Source organism: Colobus angolensis, unplaced genomic scaffold (assembly GCF_000951035.1).
Source record: "Colobus angolensis palliatus isolate OR3802 unplaced genomic scaffold, Cang.pa_1.0 Scaffold180, whole genome shotgun sequence".
NCBI lineage: Eukaryota > Metazoa > Chordata > Mammalia > Primates > Cercopithecidae > Colobus > Colobus angolensis.
In genome coordinates, this window is record NW_012114933.1 from 5,449,617 (window position 1) to 5,466,786 (window position 17,170).

Consider the following 17,170-nt stretch of genomic DNA (forward strand, 5'->3'; position numbering starts at 1 on the left):
ATCACCAGAGGCCAGGAATTTGAAACCAGCCTGGGAAACATAGTGAGGCCCCCATCTCTACAAAAAATTTGAAAAATAATTTAAAAAGAAGTTAGTAGGACTCAGTGGTATGCACCTGTAATCCCAGCTACTTAGGAGGCCAAGGCAGGAGGTTCACTTGATTCCAGGAGTTCCAGGCTACAGTAAGCTGTGATCACATCACTGCACTCTAGCATGTGCAACAGAGGGAGACCTTGTCTCTTTTAAGAAAAAAAAAAAGGAAGTGATTTTAACAAAGTTATTTAGTTAATAGTTTGAGGAGCATTTACTGTGCAGTGAAGGCTCTGTACTAAAATCTGAGAAAGCAAAGATAGTAGGATGCTTTCAGTGTAGAGTAGGAATTTTTAAGCTGTGTTCCGTTGGTGGACTTCATGAAATGAATGATTCTCTGACAGTTTTACAAAATTTTTATGTAGATGTGGATATCTTTTCCAAAACAATCACTTCTAGAAAGTTTTTATCACTGCTGGTCTCGTAGTAAATAAATATATCTTATAAGTTTATTGAAGCGTAAAGTCCCACTGAAATTTTTTCTAATATTTTCAGAATAGCACAGTTTTGAGCAGAAATACACATTAATCATTATTAACTTAGCATTAAGTAATGCCATTATTTTGAAAAAAATAATTGTTTTATACTTCTGGATTAGGTCAGTTCTCATTTTGCTAAAGTTAAAATTGAAATTAATTTTTCTTTGTTGGCAAATTTCAGGCTTGTCTATATTTGTCTTAAACATCCCTGTGCTGTATCGTGTTGATGTATTTCAGCTTTCACGTTAATTTCACGATAACCTGAGTCTCAGTTTTGCATCATGATTTAAACAAAGTTAGACGGTCCTTTACATCAGTCACCACATGGTGAGAAGCCACAGGAGGAAAAATTGGGGAAATTAGCCTGCCAACAGAACCCTTCACATAATGTATAAAGATTTCCCTTTAGCTACATTAATTATACTTTTTAAACTTCAGGGCCGGGCGCGGTGGCTCAAGCCTGTAATCCCAGCACTTTGGGAGGCCGAGACAGGTGGATCACAAGGTCAGGAGATCGAGACCATCCTGACTATCACGGTGAAACCCCGTCTCTACTAAAAATACAAAAACTAGCCGGGCGAGGTGGCGGGTGCCTGTAGTCCCAGCTACTCGGGAGGCTGAGGCAGGAGAATGGCGTAAACCCAGGAGGCAGAGCTTGCAGTGAGCTGAGATCCGGCCACTGCACTCCAGCCTGGGTGACAGAGCGAGACTCCGCCTCAAAAAATAAAAAATAAAAAAAAAAATAAACTTCAGAACTACAATTTTAGTGTTTTCTCTGTTCTGGAACCTCACACCTGTGACTCAGTTTCTTTATATATAAAAATTGGCCAGGCTCACGTGTAGGATTTTTGCACTGACACTAACCCCCTTTGATTAGGGCAGACATATATCCTGAAACTGTACCATATGCACTTACCGGAGATACCAGTCTTTTGAAAGAGCTAGCATTATCTGCTCATTTAGGACAATAATCTGCAAATGTCTTTGAACCCTTTACATTTGTTTTTTTACTGTTAATGTGTTTCTCCTCCCCAATTCCAGTTCCTAACTAGCCAAATCCTATCTTATCTTTAAGGCTTATCCAAGACCCTGAAAGTTTCTCAGTAGGATGCCAGCCTACAGTGAGCTATTTCTTCTGTGTACGAATATGTTTATTGCATTTAACCATTAATCATGTTTTTTTTTAAGCTAAAGGTCTCAGGAGCTTTTTAAAAAGTCTGTACTTTCCAAGTCAATAGTACCCTCCCTAGGCATCAACACCAAGGAAATAATCCGAAAGCAGTTTAAACATAGATGTTTAATACAAGATTACTTGTGATGGCAAGAAGTTACAACAATGTTATAAAGTAACGAATTTATCAGTAAGTTGTGCCACGTTCAGGACTATGATCATATTATGACTTGTAGTTTTATTAGTAAATCATAATACATCTGTGAATCATAGGATAGCACTGAAAAGGAGTTTTCAAAAACAAATGCAGGGGAAAAATGCCCTACAATTTAAATTGGCAAAAGACAAAATTATATATGTAGTATACCTTTTATGTCCATGTGCAGAGAAAAAAAAGGAAACACTGATTTGGTTTGGTCTTACTAATTTTGACTATAAGATGAAAATGAATTTTATATATTTTTTTCAGGAAGTTCAGAAACGTTTTCCTGATGGCATCCCCTTATTAGACCCTATTGATGATATGGGCATTCAAGATCAAGGGCTGAAAAAAGTCATTCAGAAAGTAGAAGCTTTTGAGCATCGAATGTATTCTCATCCACTTCACAATGATCCAAATTTGGAAACTGTGTATACGCTTTGTGAAAAAAAAGCACAGGTATGGCAGAAACTTGGTTTTTATAGTAGAATTTTGTATGTTTCACTGAATAAATATGTGCTTGTCTTTTTCTTGTCCTGTTGGTTCCTGGGTAAAACAGGAAAATGTTAGCTATCTTTTAAATAAACTGTCAGCTCTGAACCTGTCAGCTCTCATCAGGAAGACAAGATAAAGTTCATTTTGCTGTAGTTTGATATTTCACATAGGATGTTCTGTTTTTTCTTACTTTTTAAAATTGAGATATAATTTACACAGCATAGCACTCACCCTTTTAAAATATCCAGCTCACTGGTTTTAAGTGTATTCACACATACTTGCAGCCATCGCCACTATGTAACTTCAGAACATTCTTCTCACCCTCTGAAGGAACTTTATACCCATTAGCAGCCACTCTCTGTTTATCCCATCCTCCAGCCCTTGGCAATCACAAATCTACTTTCTATCTGTATGGTTTTGCCTATTCTGGATATTTCTTATAAATAGAATCATGTAATATATGATGTTTGTGTCTGCTGTCTTTCACTTTGCATGTCTGCAAGGTTTATGCCTGTTGTAGCATAAATCAGTACTTCATTCCTTTTATGGCCAAATTTTATACGTGTGTGTGACAGAGTCCTGCTGTGTCACCCAGGCTTCAGTCCAGTGGCGTGATTGTGGCTCACTACAACCTGTGCCTCCCGGGTTCAAGCGATTTTCCTGCCTCAGCCTCCCTAGTAGCTAGAATTACAGACACACACCACCATGCCCGCTAATTTTTGTAAATTTATTAGAAACAGGGTTTCACCATGTTGGCCAGGCTGGTCTTGAACTCCTGACCTCAGGTTACCCATCCACCTCAGCCTCCCAAAGTGCTGGGATTACAGGTGTGAGCCACCACACCTGGCCTAACTAAATTATATTTTGTTGTGTGGATATGCCATATTTTGTTTACCCGTTCATCAGTTGATGGACAGGACATTTGTTTTTTTCTAACTTTTTGGCTATGGTGAATAATAATGCTGCTGTGAACATTTGTATACAAGTTTTTGTATGGATGTTTTGAGTATCTTGAGTGGAAATAGGTAGGATTGCTAGATCATATGGTAACTCTATATTTACCTTTATGAGAAACTACCAGACTGTTTCCAAAGTGGCTACAACACTTTATATTCTCACTAGCAATTTACGAGATTTCTGCTTTCTCTACATCTTCGCCAGCACGAGTTATTGTCTATTGTTTTTGCTATAGCCATCTTAATAGCGTCAAATGGTAGTAGTTCGGCTTTTTAGGATAATTAGCTTTAATGTCTAACCAGTAAAAGCATTATTATAAGCATTCTGTATAGCGAATTTAGAAAAAGCTTTTTGACGTGAACACAATCCTTTCCACCACCTACTTTTTTTCAACTGGAATGTATTACACTATACAAATCTCCCTTCCTCTATGAAACTTAAAACTCCTTGCTGTTGTACTTTTTCAACTTTTATCACATACCACTTTTATCAATACATTTGTCTTTGTGTCTCATAAACTAGATTTTAAGCTCCTTAGAGTCAGATGTTTCATTTTATTTACATTTTCTCATAATGGTCTATTTTTATAAAGTAAATGCCCAGTGTTTGTTGGATAAATACATGAGTAGAAACTCCTTTAATAGAGTAATGTGTTCAGTTCATAGTTTTAAAGCTATCTCCCTTTCTAGCTTTTTGTGAACTTACATCATATGGTGCTGTAGCAGATAGACAATATTGGCTGCATGCTCAGTGAACACATCCATGCTGTGACCCACCTTGAAGTGCTGCTAGGCAGGAAGCTTGCCAGGTGCTTCTCAAGATGAGGAAACTGGGACACAACAAGCTTTCATTACTTACACAGATATCCAGTTGTGATTCTCACCTGTTCGTCTCTTACCAGGACCATTGCAGCAGCTCTCTCCCTGCTGTCAGTCCCTCCATGGCCACCAGGGTCAGCATTATGTTTCCACAACACAGGAACAGGTAGACTTGAGCGTGGTTGAATGATGACTGGAAAGCATCCTTGGAGGTGGTTTGAAGGCATTATCTGAGCTGCTCAAATATACTGAAAAAGACGTTGTCTGACTGAAGGGACTGGCTAAATAAAGTTGTTATGGAGACTCTGCAATAACATGTAAGAAGGCTCATGTATGAGCATTACATGAAAAAAGGATCTGAAATTGAAGTGGACTACGATTACTATTTAGCAGAAACATAAAATACACCAGAAAAGACTGAAAGGAAAACTTTAAGTGGTTGTGTTACAGCAATAAGAGTATAGTGGTCTTTTTTTTTCTTTTCCTGCCCCCTCCCCACCATTGTCTATAATGTGCATATATATAGTGCTTATATACATATAAGCACATTATATACATATAAGCCATGGTTGCACTACTGTACTCTAGCCTGGGTGACAGAGTGAGACCCCATCTCTTTAAAAAAAAAAAAAAAAAAGTGTACATGTATAGTCCAGTTTTTTTCCCATGCTTATATACATATAAGCACATTGTGTGTGTGTGTGTATGTATATACATATATATATATATATATATATAATTTCTTTTTTAATGGAAGAAAAATACAGCCTGGGCACAGTGGCTTACACCTATAATCCCAACACTTTGGGAGACCAAGGCGGGAAGATCACTTGAAGCCCAGAAGTTTGAGACCAGCCTGGGCAAGATGACGAGACCCCCATTACTGCAAAAAAATGTTAAAAATTAGCCAGGCATGGTAGCATGCACCTGTCATCCCAGGTACTCAGGAGGCTGAGGTAGGAAGGTCACTTAAGCCAAGGAGATTGAGGCTACAGTGAGCCATGGTTGCACTACTGTACTCCAGCCTGGGTGACTGAGTTAGACCCCATCTCTTTAAAAAAATAAAAAGTGTACATGTACAGTCCAGACGGTTTTCTTCCCAATATTTTTGATCCATGGTTGGTTGAATCCATGGATGTGGAACCCACAGACAGGGCCAACTGTGTCTGTATTGTTTTATAAATGTGTTGGAAAAGATCTTGTGCGGCATTGTCCGGTGTCAGCCACATTTAAATTTTTTAGTGGCCACATTTAAAAAAAGAAGAAACCAGTGGCATTAACTTTAGTAATATTTATATTTAACCCATTATATCTAAAATATTTTAACATTTTTATATTCAAAATACAAACATTACTCAAGAAAAAAAAATCTTAAATGTTGGACTCTCTTCTACCTTGTAAGCTTTATAAGCCTCACAGTTATTAGCACGATGCTTTGCTCTGCTCACATAGGCATCCTCAGTCACTTCAGTCAAACCCTAAAAAACAATGGTTTGTTCGTTTTATTCTGATAGGCCTGATAAGTCATGCTAGGTAGCGTAGCATTCATTATCTAGCTTCGAAAGCATTGCTTCCTACGACATGGCATTGTGACTACACATCTGTTCATAGAAATATAAATAATCACTAAGAGCTTGCATCTAGGGTCTGATAGCCTGGGCTTGAACCCCATCTTTATCACTCAGTAGCTCTGTTCACAGCAATAGAAATAATTGAAAATAGCTTGGATTCTAGGGTCTGCTAGCCTGGGTTTGAACTCCATCTTTATCACTCAGTAGCTCTGTATTCTTGACCAATTTACTTAGCAATCTCTCTGTGCCTCAGTTTTCTCGTCTGTAAAATGCAGATTTAATATTACTTCCCTACCTTTTAGGATTGCTGTAAGAATGAAATAATGTAAAGCACTAGAAATAGAGGACATAGGTAATCTCTGAATAAACATCAGTTGCTGATCACCTTCATAATTTTTCCTCCTTAGTAGAAGTTTAATAAAGTCTAAAAAATTCCGTTATCTTTGGATTTCAACTTATCAAAACTTTTCTGTCAGTGTTTTTCTGAACAACCACTTCAGGATACCATTGTTCTTTGTTCTTGTACTACTGTATGCTTGTCATAGTTGGAAAATATGTAATATTTACTGATTAAATTTTAAAACTTCTCTAAAGGATGACATCAAGATGATACATTTTCATTTTAAGGTTTCATCTGTGTTTTGAATAAAGGCCTGTTCTCTTTGCTAAAACCATTTCCAGCTTAGGCAAATTCATGATTTAACTTAAGGGCAAAAAGAAGGAATAGTTTTCAGGACATCATGGGGGAAATATAGATAGTCAAGAGAAAAGATTTCTGTACCCTCATTTTTCTTTCCCTATTCTCTAAGCTATGCCCTGATGCCCTAAGGATGAAAAGCTAGAGCTGCTGGGATTGGTACTTCAGGAGTGTGATTAATTGTCCATTGAATCCTGTCTTAGGAGAGCCTATCCTAAATTCACCACTGACTTTTTCTGTTCTTACAGCCTACCTTGTCTAGCTCACAATATCCAGCTCACTCTCCTCCCTCTAGCCTTCCTCCTTACCTCTCTTCATTTAAGCAAGAGCCATGCTCTGTTCTCTTGTCTTCTTTTTTTGTGAGACAGAATCTCTCTTTGTCACCAGGATGGAGTGCAGTGGCTCAATCTCGGCTCACTGCAACCTCTCCCTCCCAGATGAAAACAATTCTGCCTCATCTTCCTGAGTAGCTGGGACTACAGGCACCCGCCACCACACCCAGCTAATTTTTATATATATATATATATTTTTAGTAGAGATGGGGTTTCACCATGTTGGCCAGGATGGTCTTGATCTCCTGACCTTGTGATCTGCCCACCTCAGCCTCCCAAAGTGCTGGATTACAGGCATGAGCCACTGTGCCCGGCCTCTGTTCTCTGTCTTCTTATGCTTTTTACACTTTCTAATATCTGCCTGCTCTGCCTCAGATTTTTCAAATGGACATTTTGTATTTTCCATGTACTTAATATTTTAGGTAGTATTTAATAACTTTTCAGATAAATCATTACTCTTGTGTAATGTTCTGGGAACGTATCTGAGAAGCTCTACTTTCCCCAGTCTCCCCAGCACTGAAGCTTTAACCCAGAAGTATACTGTAAGATGTTCTTAAAAAATATTTTTTGTTTGATTTCATGAATAAATCTCCTTGTACATTGTTCACTTTATTATTGAACTTTCTTTATACTTTTATGTGCTATAGATTGCAATAGATATTAAATCTGCAAAACGAGAACTGAAGAAAGCGAGAACAGTCCTACAAATGGATGAACTAAAATGTCGCAAACGTGTTTTAAGAAGGTTGGGATTTGCTACTTCTTCTGATGTAATAGAGATGAAAGGACGAGTGGCTTGTGAGATAAGCAGGTAAAAATCTGGTTGTTCTAGAAAGTTGATTTTTTTTTTAAATTTTAAATTTTAATTTTTGTTTATTTTTTTGAGATGGAGTGTCACTGTGTTGCCCAGGCTGGAGTGCACTGGCGCAATCTCAGCTCACTACAACTCTGCCTCGGAGGTTTAAGTGATTTTAAATTAACCGTTATCTTTAGGAAAAAAGAGCTTTGTTAAAAATACAAAGTTTGTACAGTACCCTCCACACTAAATACAGTTTTGAACCATGAAATTGAGAAATTAGAAAAATCTCTTAGATCTCAGTAATTAACACGAGCGCTCCTAGCATTTGTATGTATTTCCTTTGACTTTTTTTAATGCCTTGTGGGATTTTTACATAATCTTAGTTTATATATAATTTTGTATACTTCTTAAAATTTATTAACATTTTCCCACCTTGGAACTTAACCTAGGAACTATTATCTTGTTACATGTGTAGCAAACTGTAATGAGATTTTGAACTAATAATAGGATTTTACAACAGAACTTATAAGCCACAGATTAAAACTGGTTATATTATTTTCTGTTTCGGTAATCTTTTGTCACATTACAGATGACATCAAAACTAAATTATTTACAACATCAACAGTTACTTTATGCTCTTACTGTTTTTATGGGTCAGAAATTGAGGAAGAGCTCATTTGGATGGTTCTGGCTCAGTGTCCCCCAGGATTGCTGTCAGACAGGTGGTTAAGCTGTAACAGTAGGAGTCCGGAGTGGCTGGGGAATGTTAGGACCTCTATCTCTCTGTTAGAGCTTCTCCATGTGGTCTCTCCACGTGGGCTAGTTTGGGCTTCTTCACAGTATGACAGCCTCAGGATGCTTACATGGTAGCTGAAGACTGCAGTGTAAGTCTTCTAGCTGGCTAAGGTTGCCTTTTCTGACCTAGCTTTACCTTTTGTAACCTAGCTTTGTTATCATAAGCATCATTTCCACCATATTCTCTTGATTACAGGTGAGTTATAAACCCTCCTGGATTCAAGTGGGGGATAATCAGATTCCACCTCTTAATGGGGAAGTGGCTGTTGTTCAATATGACTTTCTGTGATAATGGAATTTTTCTGTATCTACACTGTTCAGTATAGTAGCTACTATTTAACATTTGATATGTGCTTCGACGGAGGAAATGAATTTTTTTATTTATATCATTTTAATTAAAATTGAAATTTCCATGTGTGCACGTGGCAGTCTTTATAGAACAGTGCAAATCTAGAAGAACATGTGGTATAGGAGATGCTGTTGTGGCCATCTTTAGAAAAATACAATTTATGATACTGTTCTAAAAACTGTGTTAGTTATTTCCCACCATGAGGAATGTCTCCTTAGGAACCAGTTTGCCTCTGTCCTCCTTAACTGGAAAGTCATAAGCTGGTAGTTCAAGCAATATCCAGTCTGAAGATATATCTTGTTTTGTCTATATAGTGATGATCATTTTCAGTGAATATATAAAAGATACTTTTGAAACAGTTTTTTTATGTACTCAGCATGGCCAGGAGGGACAGGACCAGAGAACTACAGGCCTTGTAAATGATTTCAGACTTTCTTAGTAAAAATGTATTTATATCATTCATCTGTCCAGATGTTACAGACTCAGATGTCTGCATAGAACCAGGAGACTGTGGTGAACAGGACAACTCTGAGCCACCAAAAGGGGGCAGTGACTACCCAGCCCTAGTTAGTTGTTATCACAGGATAATGTGCTATTGGATTTTAATTAATGACATATCCAGGATTAAATCTACACTGCAGTACTCGTCTGCTGATTCACATGCTAACATTATTGGGATTATTTCCTTCTAATAATTATTGTTTTACAATTAATATAGAAATTTCCTTTAGATATCCACAACTAGATTTTGTGTTGGAAGAATGGAAATTGATTTATTCCAAGATATATTTTTCATTTATAGTGATAACAATATTATATCAAAGTTTGTTAACTTTCCCCAAAATTTGCAAAAACTGGGGACTCCTTCTCTCACCCATTTTTGCCTTTTTAAACATTGCCACTGGCTAATGTGTATCCCTCATTATTTTTGGCCTCAATTACTGCAGTTGCCCTTCTGATTATTCTTTGCCTCCCTTGAGTTTTCAAAACCCAAAGCACAAATCTGGTATGTCATTCCTCTTTTCTTCTTGAGATGGGATCTTGCTCTGTTGCCCAGGCTGGAGTGCACTTGTGCAGTCTCGGCTCACTGCAGCCTCAATTTGCCAGGCTCAAGTGATCCTCCTGCCTCAGTCTCCCAAGAACCTGGGACTGGAAGTGTGTGCCACCATGGCTGGCTGTTTTTTTTTTTTAAGTTTCTGTAGAGACGGGGTCTTGCCATGTTGCCCAGGCTGGTCTTGAACTCCTGTGATTAAGCAGTCTGCCCACCTTAGCCACCCAAAGTGCTGACTCACCCAAAGTGAGCCACTTCACCCAGCACCCAGCCCCTTTGTGCCATTCTATTTGGTAAAAGTCCCTCAGTGATTCCTTACTGCTTTTATCATAGATTCCATAATTTAGTATATTCTTACTCTCCCTCTCCAGCAGTCTATTGCCACATCCCACACTGCTTTTCCTTTTGTTTCATATGACCTTTAACCTCCACCCCATGTCCTGCGATCTTGCATATTTTTGCAAAGAACTTCAAAAGTTGCTCTGAACTTCTTCAATCTGATTTTAGGCTCCTCCCCTTTTTTCCCCTCATAGCCACTTGTATAAGTCTATTAGAGCACTCTGTTAGATCATTGTTCTGTGATTATCAGCTTGTCTGCCCCCCACGTTAGACTGTAGCTTCTTGAAATAGTCTTTGCTCATTTGTATTGTTGCCCTCTTTGCTTGACTTAACTCTTAGCTTAACACTAGAGACCCAAATTTAGTTTCTGACTTTTATTTATAAATATTTTAACTGTTGGTAAAGATTATCATAGTTCATGACTTTATTCTTTTTTAAAGACTTTCCAAAAAGTAAAGGCAAAGTTTACTTTTTTAACAATACAGTGCAATTATTGTATGGGTCAACTGAACCCTGATTATAGAAGTCTAGAAACATCATCTTTGTAGTGTTGCTTTTTAGCTTGAACACAGTTGCGAATTCAGAATTTTTCATTTTCCACCCAAGGGGAAAAATAAGTGAAGATATTTTGCAGTTGTTAAATCAGAAGATAAACACAGCAGGACAAAACGTACTGTAGTCAAAGTGGTAATGGTGAGATTGATTATATAAGCAAAATCTCAGACCCTAGGTAAATTCTCAGACATCATAACTAGTGCATGAACAATATATATATATATATATATATATACATACATACATATTTTAAGACAAGGTCTAGCTCTGTCACCCAGACTGGAATGCAGTGGCAAGATCATGGCTCACTGCAGTCTTGACCTCCTGGGCTTAAATGATCCTCCCACCTCAGCCTCCTGAGTAGCTGGGACTACAGGCATGTGCCACCACGCTCAGCTAATTTTTGTATTGCTTTGTAGAGACAGGGTTTTGCCATGTTGCTAGGCTAGTCTTAAACTCCTAGGCTCAAGCGATCTACCTGTTTCAGCTTCCCAAAGTGCTGGGATTACAGCCATGAGCCCCTGTGCTCAGCTGAACAATATATTTCTAGGGACAAATATATATACACACACACACACACACGTATATTTAAATATATATTTATATATATGTATTTATGAGATTATTCATTTAATCATTCAACAGAAAGGACGTAGTTATGTAATGTCTATGATGAGAACCTGGACCATCTCATTTTGCTAAAAGGACTTGTAATAGTAGTCTCATCTTTTATGATTTGTGCACCAAAGTTTCCTTATATGGTCCACAAGTGGTCAAATACACAGTTGTGTATATAAGGAAATTGGAAAGAAACAGATGATGAAGAAATTTTTTAAAACCTGTTGATCATTCTAATCTTTGTAATAATAAATATATTGTCCTTATAAGTCTGTATATGAAAATGTTTTACAATTATGGAGCAAAGAAGGTGAACTTCCTCTCCTCAACAAAATCAAGTTGTCAGTTTAAAAAAATGTATTTTAATGATGCAGAGAGGACTCAGAAGTAGTAAGCTAGAACTTAAAAGAGATGTAAATCTGGAATTGTACATTTTGACAGGGCAAGTGTGAGAAGAAACAGAAGTAGTGATGAGCTAGTACCTACCTATTAAAGATGTACTTGAAATCTAGAATTGTATTTCCTAGATGGATGTTTTTCAGATTCGTGGATGACAATTGGTGACCAGCAGTTTGTTGCATTCAAAGGCTCTTGCCCATCTTGGTTATATACCTTTCAGCCTTTGGAAAATATGAATTAAAATGTGAGTCTTTTGGCTGGGCGTGGCATCTCACACCTGTAATCCCAGCATTTGGGGAGACCGAGGCAGGAGGACTGCTTGAGCTCAGGAGTTCCAGACCAACCTGGACAATATAGCAAGACCCCATCTCTACTATAATATAAAAACTTTAAAAAATTACAACATAAAAATAAAAAATGTGGGTCTTCTTATGAGTACATTTTAATTAAGATTTCTAATAAAATTGTTTTTCATTATTTTTATTCTACAGATTATTTGTAAAATAACTGAAAAGTAATTATAAGAGTCCTTTTGCCCTAGAAAATAAATGACAGTGATGATTTTTCCTAGCATACTAAAGGTTAAGAAATTGTTCTTATTTCAATGAATGTTTGCATTTTGATATTTGAAATCTTTATGTGAAATCCCCATTTTACATTGATTATATAATATATTGGTAATTATAAAGATATGCCTTGTCCTTAAATAAATCATTGTCATTCCTCATTGATTACTCCTTAAGGTCAAATAATATGTTTTATTAAAAACTACATGTTAAAGGCATATGTGTGTGTGCATGTGTGTTCTGACATTTTAAATTTATTCTTTTGTTTTGCCATTGTAGTGCTGATGAGCTCCTTCTAACTGAGATGATGTTTAATGGCCTTTTCAATGACCTTTCTGCAGAACAGGCAACAGCATTATTAAGCTGCTTTGTGTTTCAAGAGAATGTGAGTTAATTGATTCAGCACATCTTATTAATTCACACATCATGTAGTTAATAGTGTTACGGCTGTATTATCAAATATTACTAATACTTACATATTATAGGTTAATGTTAATTGGAAATCACAGCAACTTTAACACAAATTTACTAAGAAAATTGAATGATTAAATACATATTATTAGAAAGAATAAAATAAGGTTTGTTAGCAATCACTATTAATTAGATTTTAAGTTTTAAATTTGTTCTGTAACCCAATTCATTAAACATTTGGCCGAGTCCTAGACAGTCCTAGAAATAAAAAGATGAGTGAGAATAAAACTAGGAAAGTCTGATAAAAATGAAAGGGGGGAGTGAGGTTGAATTAACTCTACTCCCCAGTGTTGAAGAATAATGACGAAGCAGTCCATCCTGCTAGGAACTGAAACGTTAGTTTTCATGGGCACGGTTTGAGTTAGTGATTATAAGATCCTTGTTGGTTTGGCAGCAGTTTTTTTTATATGAGTAATTAGTTCACTTTCAACAGTTCTTAAGAAATCAAAAAATGAAGTGCTGGATGGAACACATAAGAACACTCATTATCCTTGTACTACATTCAAAAACCAGTATGATTCATTTTTAAAAGTAAGATGTGTTGTTTTACATTTAAAATTTAAGACTTTATTTATTGTAGATGAAGTGGATAGAATGAGAATAAGACAAGGACATCTGCCTTCTAAAAATAATTTAATGTTCTAAATTTTTGGAAGACCTTTTACTCTACATACTTAGTGTAACTTTTAAGTCAATTGTGTAGGACAAATTGTTGAGTTTTTTTAAGTTCCACAGCTCTTAAATCTTGGGGCAAGATGTCAGTATAAGGAGTTTAGATTTATTCATTGAAACCACACCTAATTGGTCTGTTTACCTGTTAACTGTTTCCCTATTTATTAATCAGATCAAATATATTACTTCTTGAAGTAGATGGGTACTTTTCTCAGGTCCCTGATTACTGATTAGAATCACAGCTGTTAGTGGCAATGATAACAAATAGGACAATAATCCAAAAACAGTTTATGCTTTCCTGAGATTGCCTACTATGCACCTATGAAATATGCATACAAAATAGTGTTTTTCCTTAGGCTCAAAATTTTGTTATATCAATTTCCAAGATAAAAATAATTAAGAACATTTGTCAAACTTGGAATAGGAAGGTTCAGAGATTTAGGTTTGTAAATAGTTTGGGGATAGGTGGTCTTCTACCCATGTCACATTTTGTCTTACTTTTCATTATTTGCATGTTCTTGTTGTTTTATATTGTGGCACTATTACAGTAGTTCCTTTTTCTGAGATGCCAGTTATATTCCCTCTTCAAAGGAGTTGGTTAAGCCAAACCACAGCTCTTAAATCTTGGGGCAAGATGTCAATATATGCAGTTAAGATTTATTCAGTGAAACCACACTTTGTTATATACAGTGTCATCAATTCTTGTGGTGGCGCCTTTTAACATTGAGATGAAAGATTGTACTAATTGTCATGTGGATTTTTCTTGATGCTTTTAACAGAATGTTTTCTGCCAAAAAGAATGTTGTCTTCTAGTAAATATAGTAAAATACTTGTTATAAGTAAGATGAAATTTGCTTAATATAATAACTTCTATTTTAAAATGTATTTATAAAACTATCTCAACATATAAAAAATAATATTTAAAAGATTACATAAGTCTTCATAATATGAAGATCAAGTGCATACAAAAATTTGTTAAGCGCCCAATGTGGGCAGTGTACAGATCTAAGCACCAGAGATGCAGCAGAAATGTTTGCTTTCCTGATACTTACATGCTAGTGGATGAAGATAAAGAAATACAATACACATACATTCTGTCAAATGGGGGTGAAGATTTTTTGAGAGAAGTGAGAAGAGTCAAATCACTGAGGGGTTGGGGTTACTATTTTAAATAAGATGATTAGAAAAGGCCTCACTAATGAAGTGAAATTTACATTGAGGCCTACAGGAGAGATGAGGGAACAAACTGTACATACCTGGTGGGAGAACACTGTTAAAATCACAATTAACCTCCTCATATCAGGACTGGTGCCTTCTACCTATAGTGAACAGCAGAGAGGAATGTGATGAGTAACTGTTGACCATGAATAGACACAGTATCAAACACATTTCACAGTCTTGGGTTCTTTATTAAACTGAGATGTTAAGGTCATTCTGGCTATTTTGCTTTTTTGCCATTCATCAATAATTTCTGGTTTTAGCAACAATAATATAGAATCTGGTTCTTGATTTATTAAACATATATACATGATGCAAATCAAAATCAAGTCCTATGTAAGTACTGTTGCTTAAAATACAGGCAGATATGTCGCAACTAACCTACAGTTGCTTTAAAAAAAAAAAAAAATTTAGGGATCGGGCATGGTGGCTCACGTCTGTAATCCCAACACTTTGGGAGGTTGAGGCGGGCAAATCTGAGGTCAGGAGTCAACACCAGCCTGACCAACATTGTGAAACCCCGTCTCTACTAAAAATACAAAAATTAGCTGGGCATGGTGGTGCGCACCTGTAATCCCAGCTATTAAGGATGCTGAGGCAGGGGAATCGCTTGAACCCGGGAGATAGAGGTTGCAGTGAGCCAAAATCGCAGCATTGCACTCCAGCCTGGGCAACAGAGCGAGACTCTGTCTCAAAAAAAAAAAAAAAAAAATTAGCTATAATTACTTTAAACCCTGTCTCACACATACATACATACCATTCTTATAGTAATTTTATTTTTGTACAGTAACTACCTTTGTCAAAAATTTCTTCACAAATAATGTCTGTTATTCTCATGATAAACCTATTCATTTTGAGGATCTGGTTTTATTTTTCTTTGACGGAAAAAACCAATACACAGAATTAAGCAGCTTGTCCAACTTAATTTGGCTAGTTAGTGATAGACCTGAAACTCTATTGTATTATTCAGAAATTGACAGAATTTTCAACTGTAGGAAAGCAATACTAAGAATACTGAAACTCAGATAAACTTCTAGCTGTCTTATACTTCGTTAGAGTTAGAATATCTGTGTAAAATAAAAATTGGGGACACTATTTTTAACGTACTTTATCCTGAGTTTTCAGTTTCTAACTTTTCAGTTTCTACAGATTGAAAGTTGCCTAGAAACTAAAACTATATCAAAGATAAACTATGATAAAACCCTTTAATGTTGATGTAACTGAACTACTGTGTATGTTTACAGTATTTACCCTCCCTCAGTTCCATAGATAATCACAAAAAGCTGCTAGTTAGCGCACTGCAGATGTAGCGGTGTGTTTTCCTCTGAAATGTAATAACAGAATATTATAATTTAGAATGAGAGGAATAGTGATTTTGCCTGTGTAAACTGAATTGATTAGAAACTCTTAAGTGCTATTGACTGAGGTTTTATAATTTGATATGTGACTATCTTACAAGCTTTGTTTAATTTGTTAAAACAGGTAGTGTGAAAACCAAGAACTTTAAATGTGGGTTTTTATATCTTGTTTTCCTTTTCTTTTATAGTCTAGTGAGATGCCCAAATTAACAGAACAATTAGCAGGACCACTTCGTCAAATGCAGGTAAAAAAAAATTTTTTTTGAACTACATATTTTATGGATAGTAGATTGTAAAATAAACTTTTGGATAATCTAATCATAGTGGTTTATCATTTCACAGAGATAAGCTATAAAGATTAAATATGTCACTTGATGTCAGTCATGTAACTTAATGTTACTCTGGTAACATCTCTTGTGATTTTTACTTTAATAATTAAACAGTATTTCTTTCCCATTATTGTAATGAACTGTATAGCATTATTGTGAAAGGAGATTAAAAACTTCATAATGTAAATAGGCTGTACTGATAGCTCAGTACATGTGTCATTTTCTTCCTCAGTACTAATAATGGTATCTTGATGGACTAGGATTTAGTTTATTTTTAATTCTTTGCACATTTTTTCATTCTGGTTTATAACAAAGTTTTGTTGTTTCACTGTTGTTGTTTTGTTTTTGAGACAGTCTTGCTCCCTTACTGAGGCCTGGAGTGCAGTGGCATGATCTGGGCTCACTGCAACCTCCACCTCCTGCATTCAAGCGATTCTCCTGCCTCAATCTCCTGAATAGCTGGGATTACAGGCCTGCCACCACGCTCGGCTAATTTTTGTATTTTTAGTAGAGATGAGGTTTCACCATGTTGGCCAGGCTGGTCTCGAACTCCTGAGTTCATGTGATCCTCCAACCTCAGCCTCTCAAAGTGCTGGGATTACAGATGTGAGCCACTGTGCCCAGCCTGTAACAAAGTTTTAAAATCTGTTTTATCATAAGAAATTGTTTGTCTCTGGGTCCTCAAAGCCACAGTAGTTTATAGTTAGTAATAAATTTATCTCATTAATGTCATAGGATAAGCTAATTTTATCTGCCTTTTCAACATTAGACAAAGACGATGAAAGATGAGCTAAGGAATTACAAGAGAGGAACAAAAAAATGTGTCATAAAAAGGCCCCTTC

The 17,170-nt window shown here is 36.2% G+C and overlaps 1 protein-coding gene across 2 annotated transcripts in view; it reads left to right on the forward strand.

Moving 5' to 3' along the window:
- The window catches only part of SKIV2L2 (superkiller viralicidic activity 2-like 2 (S. cerevisiae)), a 131,066-nt gene that overhangs the window by 98,046 nt on the left and 15,850 nt on the right, over positions 1–17,170 (forward strand). For both annotated transcript variants that reach the window (XM_011939369.1, XM_011939370.1), the window contains 4 exons: positions 2,210–2,398; positions 7,457–7,620; positions 12,560–12,665; positions 16,188–16,244. In XM_011939369.1, the coding sequence (XP_011794759.1) occupies positions 2,210–2,398; positions 7,457–7,620; positions 12,560–12,665; positions 16,188–16,244 (516 nt within the window). The remainder of the gene's footprint in view (positions 1–2,209; positions 2,399–7,456; positions 7,621–12,559; positions 12,666–16,187; positions 16,245–17,170) is intronic.